General features: G+C 41.9%; 2 protein-coding genes across 3 annotated transcripts in view; one reads left to right on the forward strand and one right to left on the reverse strand.

Annotated features, from left to right (window-relative positions):
• Positions 1–9,146, reverse strand: part of scny (ubiquitin specific peptidase 36) — a 210,321-nt gene extending 201,175 nt beyond the window's left edge. The window contains exon 1 of the mRNA XM_080274469.1: positions 9,027–9,146. The gene's annotated coding sequence lies outside the window, so the exon portion shown is untranslated. The remainder of the gene's footprint in view (positions 1–9,026) is intronic.
• Positions 9,147–9,779: 633 nt separating this feature from the next.
• Positions 9,780–19,608, forward strand: part of LOC145402130 (uncharacterized) — a 52,807-nt gene continuing 42,978 nt past the window's right edge. The window contains exon 1 of one of the 2 annotated variants that reach the window (XM_080274245.1): positions 9,780–9,962. In XM_080274245.1, coding sequence (XP_080130371.1) covers positions 9,853–9,962 — 110 coding nt within the window. In that variant the 5' untranslated portion in view covers positions 9,780–9,852. The remainder of the gene's footprint in view (positions 9,963–19,608) is intronic. The other variant, XM_080274246.1, reaches the window with a different exon arrangement.

The raw sequence follows: 19,608 nt of genomic DNA on the forward strand, positions 1-19,608 counted from the left end.
CGTTTGGGGTGGCCACAAACAAATTGCCTCCAAGTTGCCCTGTCCCCCGCCAAGTCCTTTGTCCGGTCCTGGGTCGTCATCGTTTGGTCAGTCCTTGTCCGAGGCTTCTTGTTTGTTTTTTTAGTTAGTTGTTTTCCGGGGAGGGGCACTAACCCTCCGCCAACCCTTTTAGTCGCCTTTTACGACAAGCAGGGATGCTGGGGGAGTATTCTTGAAAACTCCCCTACCCCCAGGACTTTTGTGAGAATCCAGGACTTGTACGGGCATTTGTCCGGCATTTGATGATATTGTCCAGCCTCAGCCCGCGTCAGGGAAATCTGAAAACCGGGAAATAGGGGTACAGGAAATCGACGGTCGAGTGTAGTGAGTGGATGGAACGCAGAGGAATGAAGGAGGTTCAGAGACGGAGTAGACAGTTATGTGTAGAAATGAGGAGAGAGGTGAAAAGATTAGTAAGGTAGAGAAAGAAAAGAGTGGATGAGGAGTTTGGAAGGAAGCTGAGTGTAAAGTGGAGGGATGGAAGAAATGTTTATCTATCTATCTATCTATTGCCAGACGCCTTAATCCTATACGAGATGTCCCCAAACAAATCGCCTCCATGTCAGTCTGTCCCCTGCCATTTCACTGCCTTGCTCCCAGCTCACATCCCCTTCCTCATATACCTCTCGACTCTATCCCTCCATCTCATCCTTGGCCTCGTCCCCCTCTCCCCCCCTCCACCTCACACACAATACACTCTCCTCATCAGTCTCTCACTCTCCATCCTCTCCACATGGCAAAACCACTTCAATGTGTTTCTCCTAATGTTTCCTATCACATCCACATCCACATCACAACAATCCTTCACATCCTCATTCGTTAGTCTGTCTCTCCATGTGACTTCACAGGCTCCTTTCAAATAACTCATTTCCACTGCTCTCACTCTTGACTTCTGTCCCTTCCACAAGGTCCAAGCTTCACTTTCATAACTTAAAGTTGGTACCACAATACTGTCATGTAGTAACTTTTTCACTTTCATTTCTTATCACTGCTTTCAAAGAACCAGCAACCTTTCTTCTTTGTTGTACCCTTTCAAGCACTTCACCCTCCAAACTTCCATCCTTACTCATCACACTACCCAAATACTTAAACACACTCACATTTTCCAATTCCTCCTCATCCAGCCTTACTGTACATGTACTGACTTCGCTTCACTCGAAGACCATAACTTTACTCGTCCCAACATTCACCTTTAGATTCCGTTTCGCTCATCCGCCAAGCCTTGCAGCTGTCCTTCTTCTTCACTTAACAACACAGTATCATCTGCTAACAACTGTACAGGGAGTTTCCACACACTGCCCTCTCTCATTAGGGCCACTCCAACATCCACTGTCCTACCTTGTACCTCTTTTATAACCCCATCCATATACAGATTGAAAAACCATGAAGACATGACACATCCTTGTTTCAATCCAACCTTCAAAGAGAAAAATTCACTCAGTTCCCTATCCACATGCACTGCAGCCTTAGCACCCTCATACATGCTCTTCACAGCATTCAACAACTTCCCATCTACTCCATATATTCTTAATACTTTCCACAATCCTTGTCTACCCACCCTGTCATATGTTTTCTCAAAATCCATGAATGCCACATTCAATATCTTTCCCTTCTCTAGAAACTTTTCCACTAAAGATCTAGAACGAATATCTGATCTACACAACCCTTTCCCTTCCTAAAACCTCCCTGTTCTCCAACTAATTCCTCTGTTATTTTCCCAACTCTATCAATATGAAAATGTTCTGGAAGTTAAGAGAGTAAAACTGAAATGATAAAGATGGTAGTAGGGGAATGAATGGAAAAAATGGCAGACTACTGGTGGAGCAGGGAGAAAAAATGAGCAGATGGAGAGACCTCTTTAAGGAATTGTTAAACACAGAGAACGATATTAACGTGAGTATAAGTGGCTGGGTAATAGTTGGGAGAAATAGGATAATCAGATGGGAGGAAGAGATCAGTAGAATGGCAGTAGCAGAAGCAATGAAAAAAGTCAAAATGGGGAACGCCCCAGGAATTGATGGAGGGTGTGGTGAAATGCTGAAGCATGGGGAAGAGATAGTAGTAGATCAGATATTGAAGATATGCAGGTTGCCCTGGGAGGAAGGTAGACGAGGATTAGAAGTTAGGTATAATTATTCCCCTGTAAAAAGGAAAAAGAAGTGTGTGGTAATCAAGGGAGCATTTGTCTTCTTAGTGTAATGGGTGTAGTAGCCGTGGCTCGGTGGGTTAGAGTGCTCCACGCTGACTGAAGGGTCAGAGAATCAAATCCACCCAAGGGTCATTGGTGGACATCAGGAAGGGCAATCGGTCATAAAATGCTACACGCTCCAATCCAAAGTCCTCTACCTAGGGGCAATGCCTTAGCCCTTCGGGGATACCTGGCGTTAAAAAAAAAAAAAAAAAAAAAAAAAAAAAGTTACTGACAGTTGGAGAAATAACAGGAATTAGTTGGAGATGAACACGGAGGTTTCAAGTAGGGAAGAGGTTGTGAAGATTAGATGTTCATCCAAAGGTGTTTGGTGGAAAAGTTTCTAGAGAGGAGACAGAAATTTTATGTGGCCTTCATGGATTTGGGGAAAGAATATGGCAGAGTGGATAGACAAGGAATGTGGAAAATATTAAAAATATATGGGGTAAATGGGAAGTTGCTGACTGCCATGAAGAGGATATAAGAGGATTCTAGGGCTGCAGTGCATGTGAATGGTGAACTAAGTGAATTTTTCTATTTGAATGTCTTGTCTCCATGGCTGTTCAATCTGTATATGGATGGAGTTATGAGATAAAAGGTAGGACGGTGGATGTTGGAGTGGCCCTAATGATGGCGGGCAGGATTTGGAAACTTCTCATTATAATATTGTTTGCACATGATACTGTACTGTTAAGTGATGACAAAGGGGAACTGTATGGCTTGGTGAGTGAGTCTGGGAGTGTGTGTATGAACTGAATCTAAAGGTGAATGTAGGGAAGGGTAATTTGCAGTCTTTGAGAGAAATGTAGCCAGTGAATGCAGAGTGAGGTTCGATAACAAAGAGATGGAACATGTGAGATGAGTAAGGATGAAAGTTGTACTCTACACTCGGTAGGAATAAAACAAAACCCATGTATAAAGTCAACAACTGCGTAGGGGTAAAGAAGGTACGGAGTCAGCTTAGCACACCAAATCTCTTGGAAGCAGATTTTACAAGAGAGGTCATATGTTCTTCTCAAGGCAAATCCCGAAAGAATGAAACCACAAGTAGTTTAAAGATGATGCTGGATTGAGCTGGATTTTTTTAAAATTAGAGGGTACTCCCATGGAAGATTTTGTTGGGTTGATAGATGTAAGAACTGAGTTTTTGATCCATTAAAAACAATAAGGTTATTTTTACCTCAATCAGAGATATGGGCAAAGTCAGACATTTGGTGTGCCATAGCCTCATCCCTTGTTTGTTGAAGAAACTGCTGAGATGGACGCTGAAAGACGCGAATGGAAAGGTGAAGGGTGAAGTCATCAGTGTGTGAGTGGATGGGGTCAGATGTACAGCTTAGGTCATGAATAAAAGAAAGAGAGTTGGAGATAGGACAGAGCCCTGAGGAACACCATTAATGATGGCTCTAGGAGAAGAACAGTGGCTGTCTACAACAGCAGCTACAGAACAACCAGAAAGGAAGCTGGATATGAAGACACAGACAGAAGGACAGAAATCATAAGAGGATAGTTTGGGAATTAAAGATACTGTATATACCTGACTCAATTGAAAGCCTTTGAGATATCACGTGCAATGGCAAAGCTGTCACCACAGTCCCAAAAGCAAGATGACCAGGAGTCTGAAAACTAGGTGAGAAGATCACCAGTGCAGTATCCCTGGAGGAACCCATATTGATGATCAAAAAGAAGGTTGTGATAGGAAAGATACTTTAAAATTTTGTTGTTGAGAACAGACTAGAACATTTCTGAAATACAGGATAGGTGAGGGCGGTCACCAACCACTCACTCAATGTAGTGCTGCTCTCGGGTGTCTGCCCCTTCCTCTCCTCCCTCCCTTCCTTCCTGCCTCTTCTGTCTTTCTTTACTTCATTCTTTCCTCGTCCTTCTGCCTGCGGGTGACTTTACACTCCCTCTTTTGTCTATCTTTCCTTCATTCTTTCCTCTTCCTCTGCCTATGTGTGACTCTACACTAAGTGACAAGCCAAATGGTTTCCTGTACCCCAGGAAACCATTTACTATGCTGGGTGGTAACCATATAACCAAATCATGGCACCTAGTGGTTTAGTGGGTAATTGTGGCACTCCAATTGGACTGAGCCGGTGAAGGTTTATATCCAAGGGATGGTTGGGCTTATTGCTCACGTAATGCCACTCAGGGATGAGTGATGCTAGTCACTCTCATCTTAAATGTCAGGACCAACATGCCTAGCCCTGGGCTCCTCCACTCCTCATGGGGCAAGGTAGGATTGGATGACAGATAGATGGAGGATGCTAAGCAAATGGGCGGCAGATAGAGGGCTGGGAATGGTCACCCTTCTTTGGGACAGGCTGAATGTGAGCAATCTTCCAGCAAGAAGGAAAGGTGTACGTTGACAGACGAAAACGAAAGAGTTTACCTAGGCAGGGTGTAGGCACAGGAGCAAAGTTCTTGAGAACAACTGGAGGGACCCCATCAGGCCCATATGCCTTGTTAGTACAGGCATATCCTGGTTTAACAATGTAATTGGTCATATAACAACCCATCATAAGGCAGGGTATCATACCTTGGGGTAGCTTTAACATGTAAAATATAGGGATGCATTTTTTAGCCTTGGGTTTCCTCTCCAACCAAATCCTAAACTCATCCAAATGAGTCCAAAAACAAGTTACTAGCTAACCTAAACCCCCAAATACCTTAGAAACAAGCTAAACTAAGCCTGTAAGCAGTTTATAACTCACCCAAACCAAAAAAATAAAATCTGAAAATCATCAAAAATAAGTCTGGAAAAAATCAAAGTTAGTAAACTGTACCCCCAAAATGAAAATTTTCACCCCACCTATAACACATTAATCTACGTCTAAAAACAGTTTATATATCAACCTAAGCACAAAATTTAAGTATAAAATATAAAAAAAATCAGGAAAAAAAAAAAAATCGTTATACCAGGGTTTGGCCATCGTTTGGTGGGGTAGGGTTGCATTTCTACTCCCATCGCTATGCCAGGGTATTGCATCTAGGGGTATTGTATCTTGGAGTCTGCCTGTACTGAGGCCAGTGATGGCAGAAAACACATCAATTGAAGAAATTTTAATGTCAGCCATGAGGAAGTCAGAGGGGGGAAGAGATGGAAGATGACATTGAAATCTAAGTCAGAATTGGAGGAGAAAATCAGAGCAAAGAGTTCTGGCTTATCAGTAGAAATAGCTACTGAGCCATCAGAGTGGAAAAGAGGAGAGAAGGATGATGAGCTAAAGTTGTTTGAAAGGTTTCTGGCAAGGTGCCAGAAGGAGCGCGTAGAATTTGAGTTGGAGAGTTCAGAGTATGAAATTATTTTTGGCAGAGCAAAGAACAGACTTAGCATGATTCAGGGCAGAAACTACAAAAAGATGAGACTCTGGGGTGGGTTGGCTCCAGTACCTCTTGTAGGCCTTCTCCTTGGTGTTGACAGCATTAGAACAAGCTTGATTAAACCAAATTTTTTTTTTGCATTAGTCAGTGAATATGAGAAAGGAATGTATGCCTCCATGCAAAAAAGAATAATCTCTGTAATGCGCATGGTACACTCAGATGGCTCTTGGACATGGAAGCAATAATCATTCCAGGGAAAATCAAAGAAGTGCTGGCCTAGGGCTTCCCAATCAACAGCTCCGAAGTACCACAACTGACATTTCTTTCGAGGGTCCACAGGCCGTAGCTACTAGAGCAATAGAACAGGTTAACCTGCCCCGTCCCGTCAACGTATGGGTACGTTGCAACAATTTGCATTTGCCAGTCCCGGCGACGTACCAGAACGCTGTGCAATTGCAAGGTCCCTAATTTGCACAATTTTCAATTTTCGCACGTCATTTTTCGTATGTATACACAGGACACCTTCCTCTATTCCTCTACAAGATGCCAAGCAGGGACAATGCCTTACACCCCATAACCTCCCCCCTCACGCCATTGTCTTGGCAAAGGACCTGTTACCAGTGACCTGGCTAGTAAAGATATTCAGGGCCAGAGTGATTCCCCAATCGATGACAATGTGGAGGACAATGTTTACATACCATTAGAAGAAGAAACAGCCAGAAATAATGATTAGGTAATGTGGCAAAAAAGGGTCAGGTATGGTGATTAGTTAGTGAGTGAAACAATGCTTATAATGCCTTTATTACTGCTTGAAAACCAATATACTCTCATACTACATATACATTCGTACCAAGTAAATAAATAAATACCGTTTATGAGTGGATAAAATAGTTACCCTCCCATAGAACTTGTTTTCTTTGGAGCCAGCATGTTAGAAAACCCAGTCAGGTAAGGAGGACCTCCTACCTGGATTGGGTACTTTAAACCTCAGGTGAGCGATTTCTCTATGAATTTTCGATGTTTCTCACCAAAAGCGAAGGTTTTAGCCAAAAAAAAAAAAAATTCGAAAATACCTTGGGACTGGGGGATGTCGGAGGTGCGGAAAACCTCGGGACGTGATGGGTTAAGGTGATAAGGTTGTAATTGGAGGAGCCCAACAGAGAGGAAAGATTTACAGCATAGGCTAACCAGAAGGATTAATTGTAAGGAGGAGGTCAAGTATATTGGAGCTCTCTCTAAGGCAATCAGTGATATGGGTAGGGTGCTGTACAAACTGTTCTTGGTCATTACGGACAGAAAAGATGTAGGCTTGTCCACCAGGGGGATCAGTGAAAGAAGAGAGCCAAAGGCGGTGATTAACACTGACATTTCCTGGAATGGAGATTTCAGAGAAAGGAGAAATGGATAGGATGTGTTCCATTGTCGAAGTAAGATAGTAGAAGAATTTTTCATATTGTGGGGGGGGGGGGAAACAGCAGAGGGATAATGCAATATGGCATAAGGAGCTGGAGTCCAAGTCAAGCTTGACATGGTACAAAAGATGGAAGAAACAAATAGAACAAAATCCAATACAACAGACCAGCATCCATCATTTTGTACAAAGCAAGAACAAACACATTACCACTAAAGGAGCAAAAATGGAGATATTGCTTGTGTACTTTGCAGGGCAGAAGAAGAGAACACGGAACACTTCTTACCAAGGTGCAAAGGAATACAAGAAGTAAGAAGAGAATCAGAACTTCAGCAGCTGTACATTGAGGACAAGAGTAGGGAGATACTGTACTTATTTAATAATGAAAAACTACCAGAAAAGAAAGAACTTCTATACAGATTGTGGATATTGAGAGAGAGAAAAGTCAGAGCTCAGTGCAAATAAAAAGCACAAATAAAGAATAACAATTTATAAATAAAAAAAATAAAGTTTAGGAGACAGTTGTAAAGGTCATTCTTCTGAACATCACATCGCATTGGTGTTTGTGACCTACCGGTACATCACACAGAAGGTATGTTTTGTTTGTTCTCTTCAACATTTTTTAACTGAAAAGCAAATGTTGATCACCTGTGATGTACTAACAAATTTATATGTACCTAATATAACTAATGCAAAACACCAATGAAACCAACTACCTCTGTCAAATCTTCTGGTGCAACTAGCAACAGACTATAATGCTGAGCTGCATTTTTGCGACATTTTCAAGTCAAGATCATCTTGATATCCATTTTGACTGCAAAAACGGGTCGGCATGATTGTATTGCCTTTACATCAGAGCCATCTATAAACATTTGTTCGTGCGTCACATGGCTACCTTGGGAGTTCTGCAAGTAGAGGAATTAAATGATGTTATTCATGTGATCGACCAGACGGGGTCTTTGCTTGATATTTTGGAGTCAGATGAAAGGGCAGCTGTACCATTGTTGTTGGACACAAGATAAAATTGTCAAAATCCACAAGACCCTCACGTTGGGATAGCATCTGGGAAAAACAAGAGTAAAATTGTGCTGGGACCTGCGGCGATGCTCTTGTTTCAATCAGTTTGCTGTAAATGTAACTAGTCATGTCAAGTAACCTTATATGGGACCACATTTATGCCTCGATGGACTTACATGAAAAACTTTTTACTAAAGTTGCTGCTAAATGGCACCACCACAATTATCAGCTGACAGCAAATTTGGATTCTTCATTTCAAATAAACGTATATGGGATCACATTTATGTCTCAATAGGCCACAGGCTCTTTCTTCTTCTCTCACGAGTTGGCTCGACTTTGGTAATGCTGGGTTTGTTTACAAAATGGAAAGTCAATATCAGTCAAAATACCTCGGGAGGAACATTGACTAATGTTGACTAGTCATGCTCAAAATTCAAAATTGTGTTGACTTGGTGCTCGCAAAAACAGGTATCAGCATGATAGTCAATATGCGATATCAAGATTAGTCAAAATATCTTGACTTTTAAAGTCGCGAAAATGCAGCTTTGGAATACCTGTATTCAGACTTGGGCACCTACTACCACAGCCAGTAGCTGTGTGTGGACAGTGGCCCTATCTCGTAAGTTACCTATAATTTTCCTGAGAATGTGAGTTTATATGAAACCAGCGTGAATCGGTGCATACCTGTCGTCTTGTTTTACCAAACTGAGAAAATGAAATGAATGAGAACGGCAATTTAACCGCACGATACCGAAATTTAACTGCTTGTGATTTATCCTTGAGAATCATTATCACAAACCATAAATATGGATTATCAAAGTCACTGTCGTCCTATTAGCCTCACTAAAGGCAAGCAATAGTTTCCTAACTCAATCAATACACTCCCAAGTCTTCAGATAACCTAAATAACTCCGCAAAGCTGAAAAACGTGGTCCATATTCGAGACTTGACAGGAACCATGATGTCCAGGCGGCGAACTTTTTACCATTTATTTTTTATTAAAACTCCCTATTTGAGTGTCATAAAACAAATAGTCCAACTTACCATGGAGTATGTGTCCTCCTTTGTCAAGCCTTGGAGTCAAGAAATTAGTACTAACATCTAAATAATCCAGTTACGGGAATACTGCATGGCGCTCAAGACTCTAGTAAACACACAAGCTGGACTACAGAAGCAACCGGCCGGGTCAGGCGTCTATATTTTACTATCAACTCTACTACGGACCTCTTTTTTAATTTAAATAATCTTGGCGTATATGCAGAGTGGAGTGGACTTTGATACAAATGCTGCATATGATAGTGGAATTTGGAAGCTCTTCATATTGCCAGACCTACACAACTTCATATAAATATTACAAATTTCGAAAAGTTAGTTGCCACACGTTAGGAAGTACGTTCATTTTCGACACCCTCAATTTTTAGTCAAATGCATCAGAAGAAGTAACATCGGGGAATAATATTGTTAATTCAATATGCTGGCAAAAATTAGCATTCAAATAAGTTCCACGACGTACGTTGATAAGGCCATGCCATGTTTACATAAAAATAAGAAGCATCGTACAGTGAAAAAACAATAGGCTTCTATACTTCCAAACATGATTGAATTCTTCGTAAGACTTGATTCCTCTTGAAAGTTGATATGGATTTTACATATGAATGAAAAATTGTTTGTAGTTTGTAATTTACATGTTTTCGCTCAGTATCATCCCATACTTTTCTGTGGTATAGCAACCAAACACACTTGACATAGTAACCAAAGCTTCTAAATTGTTCCAAATCGAACGCTGACTCCAAAACCCCGTTAAAAAGAACTCAGAATTGTTTGGGGAGAAAACGTTGTTTATTTATTACCGTATTTGCGCGTATTAACCATGAATCTCTTCCATCAGCACGGTCTGAGGGTCCTACAGCGTATCTTTTTTGAGTTCGGCTTAAGCAGCAAAGTTTCATTTCTGGAGAGAAGGTTGGTCAGCGTAATAAAGTTAATTATTAACCTCGGTGGTTATGCTTGGTCATAATTATGTACCCAATATGCTATAATTGTGGGTCATACTCTACCGTAAATGATGATGTGACATTCAAGTGACTCATTTGCTGATATCTGGACAGTTGAATAATTCCAGCAACTGCATATTGAGACAGCGTACAAATTATGTATAATAATGAGTGGAATTTTAACCAGGGTAACGATTGGGCAAATGTTTCCAAAGCCCAGCTCACTCGTTTTTATGTTCAGTTATTGCCAACTAGTGTTTTGGTATTACTGTATTTTGGAATTACGCCAACTAACATAGTGTGAAATTCATACATTCGTCATTTAGTTTATGCAATTTTCATTTATTTTTCTAATATATACATCCGTCGCAAATGCACTTGTTAGTAATAAGTAGATATGTGTGGGAGGGGGGTTGTTCAGCTCATAGCTGTGTTATTGAATCTACAGACTAGAGGACATTAAGTTAGATTAAATTAGGTTTGGTTAAATGCAATGACAGACTACCCCCACATATCTTTTTTTGTGTGCTAAGAAAAGCAGTCGCAACTAATGCTTAAATAAAAGAATCAATCTATCTATCTAGAGCCCAATGCCCTAATCCCGCAAAGGGTGGCCGCAGACAAAACGCGTCCCAGTCGCTCTGTCACCCACCATTTGACCACCCTCCCCCCAGCTCACTCCCCCCACCCTCATATACCTCTCAACTCCATCCCTCCACCTCATCCTCGGTCTACCCCTCCCTCTCCCTTCCTCCACCTCACCTACATACACCCTCTTAGTCAGTCTTTCATTCTCCTTTCTCTCCACATGTCCAGACCACCTCAGTGTATTTTTCCTAATCTTTCTCTAATAAGAGAAAATGCTTGGAATTGCTGAAATTCAGCAATGAGCATAATAATTAGTTGGTAAGTGGTGGCGACCATCATCCACTCACTTGGTGTGGTGCTGCCTGCTTCTTCTTTGGCCTTTGTCATTCGTTTTCTGTGCCTGCACTCCTTTCTTCCTGTTTCTTCCATCTTTCCTGTCACTTCTTATTGCTTTTCTTTCCTTTACAGGTGGCTTTACATTGAGTGACAAGCCAAATGGTTTCCTGTAAGCCAAGAAATCATTTACAACTCTGGGTGGTAACCATATAACCAAACCATACATGCTTCCTACATGTCAAAAAGTGGGTTGTTGAAGGGTTACCTGTAAAACAAATAACTCAAAGTCAAATGGCCACCTCCTACTGGATATGGCATCAGGCAATAGATAGATAGATAGCATATTGATTTCAGAGTCTGTTAGTTGGCTGTAATTCCGATGTTTTCAGTATGAATCATTCTGTTTTGACATTCTTTTTGGTAAGTTTACACTTTCAGGCAAACATGCATTTTGTGGATTTAAACTCAATACCTTTTGTTGTGTATGTACCGTACTGTATACTTTTTCAATAATAAACATTTTACATATCATCAAAATGGGAGGAAGGATCAGATTTTCATTTGTGATTAAATTTTGGCCATCATTTCTTTCAGAAATTATGTTTTCAGAATAAAAAGAAAAGAGGGGGAGGGAGCTCCTAACTGGAGGGCTGCGGACCCCTAGGCCCCCCTCCATGATGTTAACCATTTGAACCACCACTAAATTTTACTTTGAAAAGCACCTTACCTTAGGGGGAGGCTGGTTTGAGTTCATCAAGCAAACTAAGAATAAACTAAACATTTCCAGTCTGACATGACCTATCTGTCTATACGGTAGCCAGATGCCTCAGTTTTGTAAGGGGTGGTCACAAACAAATTGCCTCCGTGTTGCCCTGCCCCCATGCCATTAAGCTACCCTTTCCCCAACTTACACCCCTCTCTCTCATATACCTCTCCACTCCATCCTTCAGTCTCATCCTCAGTCTCCCTCTCCCTCTTCCCCCTTCCACTTCACTCACATACTCTCTCCTCATTAGTTTCTCACTCTCCATCCTCTCCACATGGCCAAACCATCCATCCATCATCTAATCCCGTGTTGCCCCACGAGGAGCATAGGAGCCTGGGGCTAAGCAAATTGGTCCTGACATTTAAGACGAGTGTGACCAGCCTCACTCGTCCCCGAATGGCATTATGTGAGCAACAAACCATCTCAGTGTAATTTTCCTATCACATCCATATCCACACACAATGCTCCTTCACTTCCTCATTTGTTAGTCTTCCTCTTCATGTAACTCCACATGCTCCTCTCAGATAATTCATTTTCACTGCCCTCACTCTTGACGTGTGTCCATCCAACAAGGTCCAAGCTTCACTGCCATACATCAGAGTTGGTATCACAGTAATATAATGCAGCAATATTGTACTTCCATGCTCACTTCCCTATTTCTTATCAACTGCTTTCAAAGCACCAGCCACCTTTCTTCCTTGTTGCACTCTTTCATCATCTAAACTTCATCCTCTAAACTTCCATCCTTACTCAACACTTCATTCAAGTACTTAAATGCATTCACATTTTCCATTTCCTCATCATCCAGCCTCACTGTGCATTCAGTGACTTCATTTCTCTTGAAGACCACGACTATGCCCTTCCATACATTCACTTTTGATTCCGTTTCTTACACACTCCCCCAAACTCATTCACCATGCCTTGCAGTTCCCTATCATCTTCACTTAATACAGTATCATCTGCAAACAACAGAACATGTGGTTTCCAAATGCTGCCTTCTCTCATTAGGGCCGCTCCGACATTCACTGCCCTACTTTGTATCTCATTTATAACTCCATCCATATACAGATTAAACAACCATGAAGCCATGACACATCCCTGTTTCAATCCAGCATTCAGATAAAAAAATTCACTCAGTTCACCATCCACACACACTGCAGCCCTAGCATCCTCATAGATACTCTTCATGGCATTCAACAGCTTCACATTTATTCCATATACTGTATTCTTAATATTTTCCACACTTCTTGTCTATCCATTCTATCATATCTGTTTATCTGTCTACTTTATTACCAGATGCTTTAATTCCATAAGGGGTGGCCACAAACAAATCGCCTCCATGGTGCCCTGTCCCCTGCCATTTCACTACCCTCCCCCCAGCTCACACCCCCCTCTCTCATATACCTCTCCACTCCATCCCTCTATCTCATCCTCGGCCTCCCCCTCCCTCTCCCCCATCCACTTCACTCACATACACTCTCCTCATTAGTCTCTCACTCTCCATCCTCTCTACATGACCAAACCACCTCAGTGTATTTCTCCTAATGTTCTCTACCACATTCACATCCACACCACAACACTGCTTCACTTCCTCATTTGTCAGTGTGTCTCCCATGTATGGTAACTCCACATGCTCCTCTCAAGTAACTCATTTCCACAGCTCTCACTCATGACTTGTATCCTTCCAACAAGGTCCAAGCTTCACTTCCATATGTTAGAGTTGGTATCACAATCCTATCATGCAGTGACTTTTTTTTTTTTTTTACCTCCATGCTCACTTCCCTATTTCTTATCACTACTTTCAAAAAAGCAGCCACCGTTCTTCCTTGACATACCCTTTTCAAGCACTTCATCTTTTTAACTTCCATCCTTACTCACCACACCACGCAAGCATTTAAATGCACTCACATTTTCCATTTCCTCACCATCCAACCTCACTATACATCCAGTGACTTCATTTCTCCTGAAGACCACAACTTACTCTTCCCTACATTTGCCTTTAGATTCTGTTTTTCACTCACTCTCCCAAATTCATTCACCAAGCCTTGCAGTTCCCCTTCGTCTTCACTCAACAACACAGTATCATCTGCAAACAACAATACGGGAAGTTTCAAAATGCTACCCTCTTGCATTAGGGCCACTCCAACATCCACTGCTTAACATTGTATCTCATTTATAACCCCAACTATAGACAGATTGAACAACCATGGAGACATGACACATCCCTGTTTCTATCCAATGTTCAGATACAAAAATTCACTTAGTTCACTACCCACTCACCCTGCAGCCTTAGCACTCTCATGCATGCTTTTCATGGCATTCAACAACTTCTCATTTACTCCATATAATCTTAGTATTTTCCACATTCTTTAGCAATCCTTACTGTCATATGCTTTCTCCAAATTCATGAAGGCCGCATACAAGTTCTTTCCCTTCTCTAGAAACTTTACCACTAAGGACCTATATAAGGATGAATATCTGATATACACAACCTCTTCCCTTCCTAACACCTCCCTGTTTTTCTCGAACTAATTCCTCTTTTATTTCTCTAACGCTGTCAATGAGTATTCTACCATATATGGTACAGTACTTTTCCATTTACACCAAGAAGACAATTGCTTCTATGATTACCACACTTGTTTTTCCCTTTTTCCATGTACAGGAGAAAAATTATATGATACCTGACATCCAGTCATCTGTGACTTTTCCTCCTCTCAGGCCAGTCTCCACATCTTCCATATCCATTCTAAAACTGTCTCTCCCCTTTGCTTCAGCATTTCACCACACTTTCCATCATTTCCTATGGCTTTCCCTGTTTGGACTTTTCTTATTGCCTTCACTACTTCCATCCTACTAATCTCTTCGTCCCTTCTCATCTCCTTCCTTCTCTCAGCCATTCCCCAGCCACTTATACAGTACTTGCATAACATTCATTCTCTTTGTTTAACCCCTTAAACGCGGATCATCTCGTTTGTGATGCTCGGCAAAAAGGACATAACGGCGGATCGTCGCATTTGCAATTCTAGTAAATTTTGAATAACCGCGGGCAAGCAGGCTCCAGCTGGTATTGTCTATCAGTACCACCACCCTTTAGCTACAATTAGCATACTTTACCTTTGTACTATTGACCTCAGTTGTTGCCAAGTATCGCGTTTTTCCCCCGTCCCCCCCCCCACCACCACGGCCCGCCCAGCCTGGCTGTGATACATGGCAGTGCTCTGAGCGCTCAGAACTGTAAATCTGCGCTCTCCTCTCACAAGCAGTTTATGCTAATAGGAAACGCTTGTTTCCCCAGTTGTAACACTAGCTTTTTTTCTCACGGTTTGCCCCTGTTTAGCGTCAGTTTACTGCAGGCTTTCAAAGTGACATTATGGTGAGTTCTAGCTCTTCCCAGTCAGTGCAAGCGGCCGACAGGAACGAGAATAAAGTGGCGGGCGTAAGGCAGAATAAAAAGCGCACCGTGGTGATCTTTTGGGAAGTAATATGATTGAAAATAATGTAGTATACATGTTTTTAGCTGTGAAAATGGAAATGTTTGTTGAGTGACGGGAAGACCGCTGCCACGGTGCATGTCGGCTGTATGCTCCGTTGATTTTAGCCTTATTTTCAGTGCTTATTGTACAAATACGGATTCCAAACTACCTTTACGTTGTAGTATAAAGTTTACTGTGACAGAATGAGGCTGTGGTAGAGGGGAAACCGGGTTGCTGGAGGTGTGAAAGTGAAGATTTGGTTACCCAAATTTGCAAGTCTCCACAAGTCCTTGGGTAGTCCACGAAGGCTCAACACCTGTCTCTGGAGAAAGCTGAATGTAAGTACTATCTGCCATACCAAGTATAATGTTCTAGGATTAATCTCTGATTTTTGGCTAATATTTTCCTACAGGTACTCAGACCGCGATACAACCCCGCCACTCGGGGGGGGTCGACTGTTCACGGCCGCGTTTAAGGGGTTAACAATTCCTTAAAGTGTTCTGTCCACCTGCTCATCTTTCCTTCCTTCTCCATTGGCAATCTTCCATTTTTATCTTTCACTCCCATATTACCTTCTTTATCACCTTGTCTGATTCTCTTTACCTTCTTCCAGAATACAGTTGGGTCTTCCAATATGCAAGAATATGGTCGACAAATGAGCAGCATATTGGAAGTTTCGGATATTAGAAACCTTTAAATCAATGAAACAAATTTACAGTATATGGTCGACACATCGCCCTATCTTTGTCATTACAGTACGTCCCCATTATTGACTATCATTTTAGGAAAGACTTTTGCTCCAGGAAAGATAATAGAACTGTGTATGTAGTGTATAATAGCGGGATTGGCAACCTTACTGCACTCTTCCACTTGCTGTCCTCTGTAAGTCTTGATGGTTTGTAAAATCTGCTCCTTGTCTTAAGAATGTTCCTCACTGTCGATTCCCCTAAGCCAAGTTCACATTCAGTGTCTGAGTTCCCTTTATCCTGATTATTCTACTCTATAACCCTCATTCTCAGCTCCAAAGTGATCCTTTTTTTTCTCAAAATTAACCAGTGGGGCCATGATGTAACAGCTGAGGAAAAGCAGGTCTTGTATAGTGCTAAAAACACCACAGTATGTAAGTGGGGCACAGACAGACATAGACTAAGAGTCTTGAGACTTGTGAGATGCCATGAGGGAGGGAAAGGGCAGGACACCGACCAGCCATCTGGTGGTCGCCTTGGATACTACCATTTGAGCAGGAACACTGTTTTTCCCCTGCTTTCAGACGACGGATTGCATTTTAGAATCACATTTCACATGTTAAAATTTTTTTTTTCCTGAGTCAAGTTCACATATTAGGTGTTTCACATAACGAGGTCCCACATAATGGGATACCCCACTGTATTTTTTTACATTCCCTCCACTTTACACTCTGATTCCTTCCAAACCCCTCATCCACTTTCTTCTTACTCTCCCTCACTAATCTTTTCACCTCTTCTTTTCTACATATAACTCTCTGTACCATCTCTCATTTTCCTCTGCATCTCTGCTTCCTACCCACTCACTATATGTTTTCTTTTGTGTCACAGTTTGTCCCACCTCTTCATTCCACCATGCCGTTCCTTGCACTCCCTTTTGTCTCATCTTCACCCCACACACCAACTCGCATGCTGCACAGATTTCTACTGTGAATACCTTGTACACACCCTCCACTTCCCCCATTGGCTCCACATCATATTTACCCAATTGCTCCACTTCTGTCATATTCTTCCTTTCCCCCCCCAAATCCTCTTGCAGCCTTTCTACCATCTTTGTATGGAGTGCTTCTTCTTGCCCTTCTCTCATTCTATTTATCCATCACATTTGTACCTTGACTTTCACCAGCACCAAGTAGTGGTCAGATAGTCCACTTCCCTGACCTCTGTATGCTTTCACATCCAGCACATATCTCTCATCCACACACACACTCATACTCAATCATTGCATTCCATTCATTCAGTTCACTTCCCACCCTTCTCATCACTCACCATGGATACCAGTGGATTCTTTTGTGTCTAAAAAGGGTATTGGCTGTCACCAATCCCCTCCTCGTACTAATGTCCATTAGAGCACTACCGGTACCATTCCAATCCACACACCACTCACCAACTTCTCCATCCACCTTCACACTCCCTACTTTCCCATTCATATCTCCAATCAAAAACATTCTCACTTCCCTCCAATTTTTCTTTGCATACTTCCACATTTGCCAAGAACTTCTCTTTCATTTTGGCGGCGTGGTCTTCTGTCAATAGATTTACACACACAACTCCCCACACTTGTATTCCAACTTTCAGTCTTACCCACAAAATCCTTGAACCAACTGATCCATACTCTCTTATGTTCTCCTTCCATCTCTTGCACAACACAATACGTACACCCTCCTTTGTCCTCTCATTCTTATCTGCATCCACACATATGCCCAGTCCATATTCCCATTCTCTCACACTCTCACCTCTCCATTTGGTCACAGTCAGTCCAACTTATGTCTGTTTTTGCATCCTCAGTAACCTGGACAATCTCTTTCTTTTTTACCTTATCATTCACACCCCTCACATTCCATGTTGAAACCCACACCATGTCCTTTATCCAGTCCTTGGTCGTCACCTGTAGGTTAGTCCTGGTCCGGAGCACTTTGTTTGTCATTTTAGTTGATTTCTGGGGAGGAGCACTAACCCTCCGCCAACCCACTTGTTGACACATAGGGAACACGTATGGGTTGGTTATAATGTTAGCACCCGGCGTATTAAATGAATTCCTGGGTGATAGGAAGTAATTTGGCTTGTCACTCAATGTAGAGTCACCCTGCAGTGGATGATGGACACCCTTACCAGGCACCCTCTGACATGATGCCTGAGTATATTTATCCTGATTATTTGTCAAAACCCACATTTTCATAATTACAGATTTCTGACTGAAATGGTATTGGCAAAATTATTTTGTTGCTATTAATAAAAGAAACCCAAAGAAAATGCAAAAACTGCATACCCTGTGTTTGCCTGTAAAAAAAAAAATCCTTCTTTTCAACTACAAATAACACCCAATTATGGGGATGGACTTTGCCCCTTCCCTCAACCCTTAAAGGTCATGAATCATCTGAGACCAATTTTAGGATAGTAGGATATGCCATAGAAAAATCATTGAAAGCACAAACAAATAACAGCCATTGAAGAGACATCAGAATCCTTGGACTTATTTTGGACATAGTTATGGTACTCTTAAGTTTTTCTGAGCATACAAGCAGTATTAGTGCAAAGGCATATCATATACTCAATGCCTTGAAAACACTCACAGGCAGTACCCTCAGACAGGTGATGAGAGCCTACACATGGTGGTGCTGATGTGTGGTGCTGGTACCCAGAGTGGCAAGGAGTAGCTGCAGCATCCATCCACAAGCCAAACCTCATATTTCCTTGCATCATGCCTTGGGGAAGGACCCTGGTCTGACCCTGGTGAGGTACTGTCTACCACAAGGTGGCACCAGATCCCTGCATGATTATGTACTGTAAGATACCTGTAGGATGGCCCCACAGAAGCAGTTACCTGAAGTTGATGAGAAATGCTTGGCCAGACAGACCAGAGTTAAGTAGCAACAGCAACAGCCTTCAGGAAGCAGAAAGTATTACTAAACATGGTCTGTAAATAGTTCATTAAAAAATAAAAAAATAAATAAAAATCAGAGACCAAGCTGGGCCCCGCCTAAATAGCCATAACATAGAAAAAAAAAAAAAGAATACCGGTACAATACAAAGTTTTGAGTATTACTGTATATAATAACAGGTTACAAAGACCACAACTACTGTGAATCACTTGTTACAAGAAATAAAGGAACTTACAGTCAAGGAGCACGTGAACATGAGCGGTACACAACTATTGCGTCAGCACAAGATTCATTCCACCAGTGGAACTCAAGTTGCACCACTCCCATGAAAAAGAAACAGAAAATGAACAACCTCAACACTACACACAATGCCACAACATCCGTACTTCAGCTATCACTAGACATCATAAACATATACTGGTACATAAACACAAAGCTACCACAGCCATCCAAAACCTCCTGCCAATTATTGTCCTTGAAGAACCCCCATCAGACATTCATCCTTTGGAGACAAGCCTTATCAGAGTGAGAGAAGTGCACTAAGCCAGAATACAGTGTGGCCATAACCCTTCCATGCTTCAGTACCAGTATAAAATACATCTCAGACAATCCACTGTGCCATTCTGTAATGAAGCCAGTCACACCACAATGCAGTCGCCTTATGAACCTCACTTTCACACACTTACACACTGGTACACAGCTCACCTCACTCTTAACAGCACGGACATTCCTTGTGCATACCCAACAAAAAGTCTCTTGGAGCGCCATGTTGAACTGACTGGTTTCTCATAGTCCATTGGATTCACTTCTAGATGAGCCTAGGGTTTGAACAACAATATTTTGT

Source organism: Coenobita brevimanus, chromosome 57, assembly GCF_032717465.1.
Source record: "Coenobita brevimanus isolate Jiangsu-jjx chromosome 57, ASM3271746v2, whole genome shotgun sequence".
NCBI lineage: Eukaryota > Metazoa > Arthropoda > Malacostraca > Decapoda > Coenobitidae > Coenobita > Coenobita brevimanus.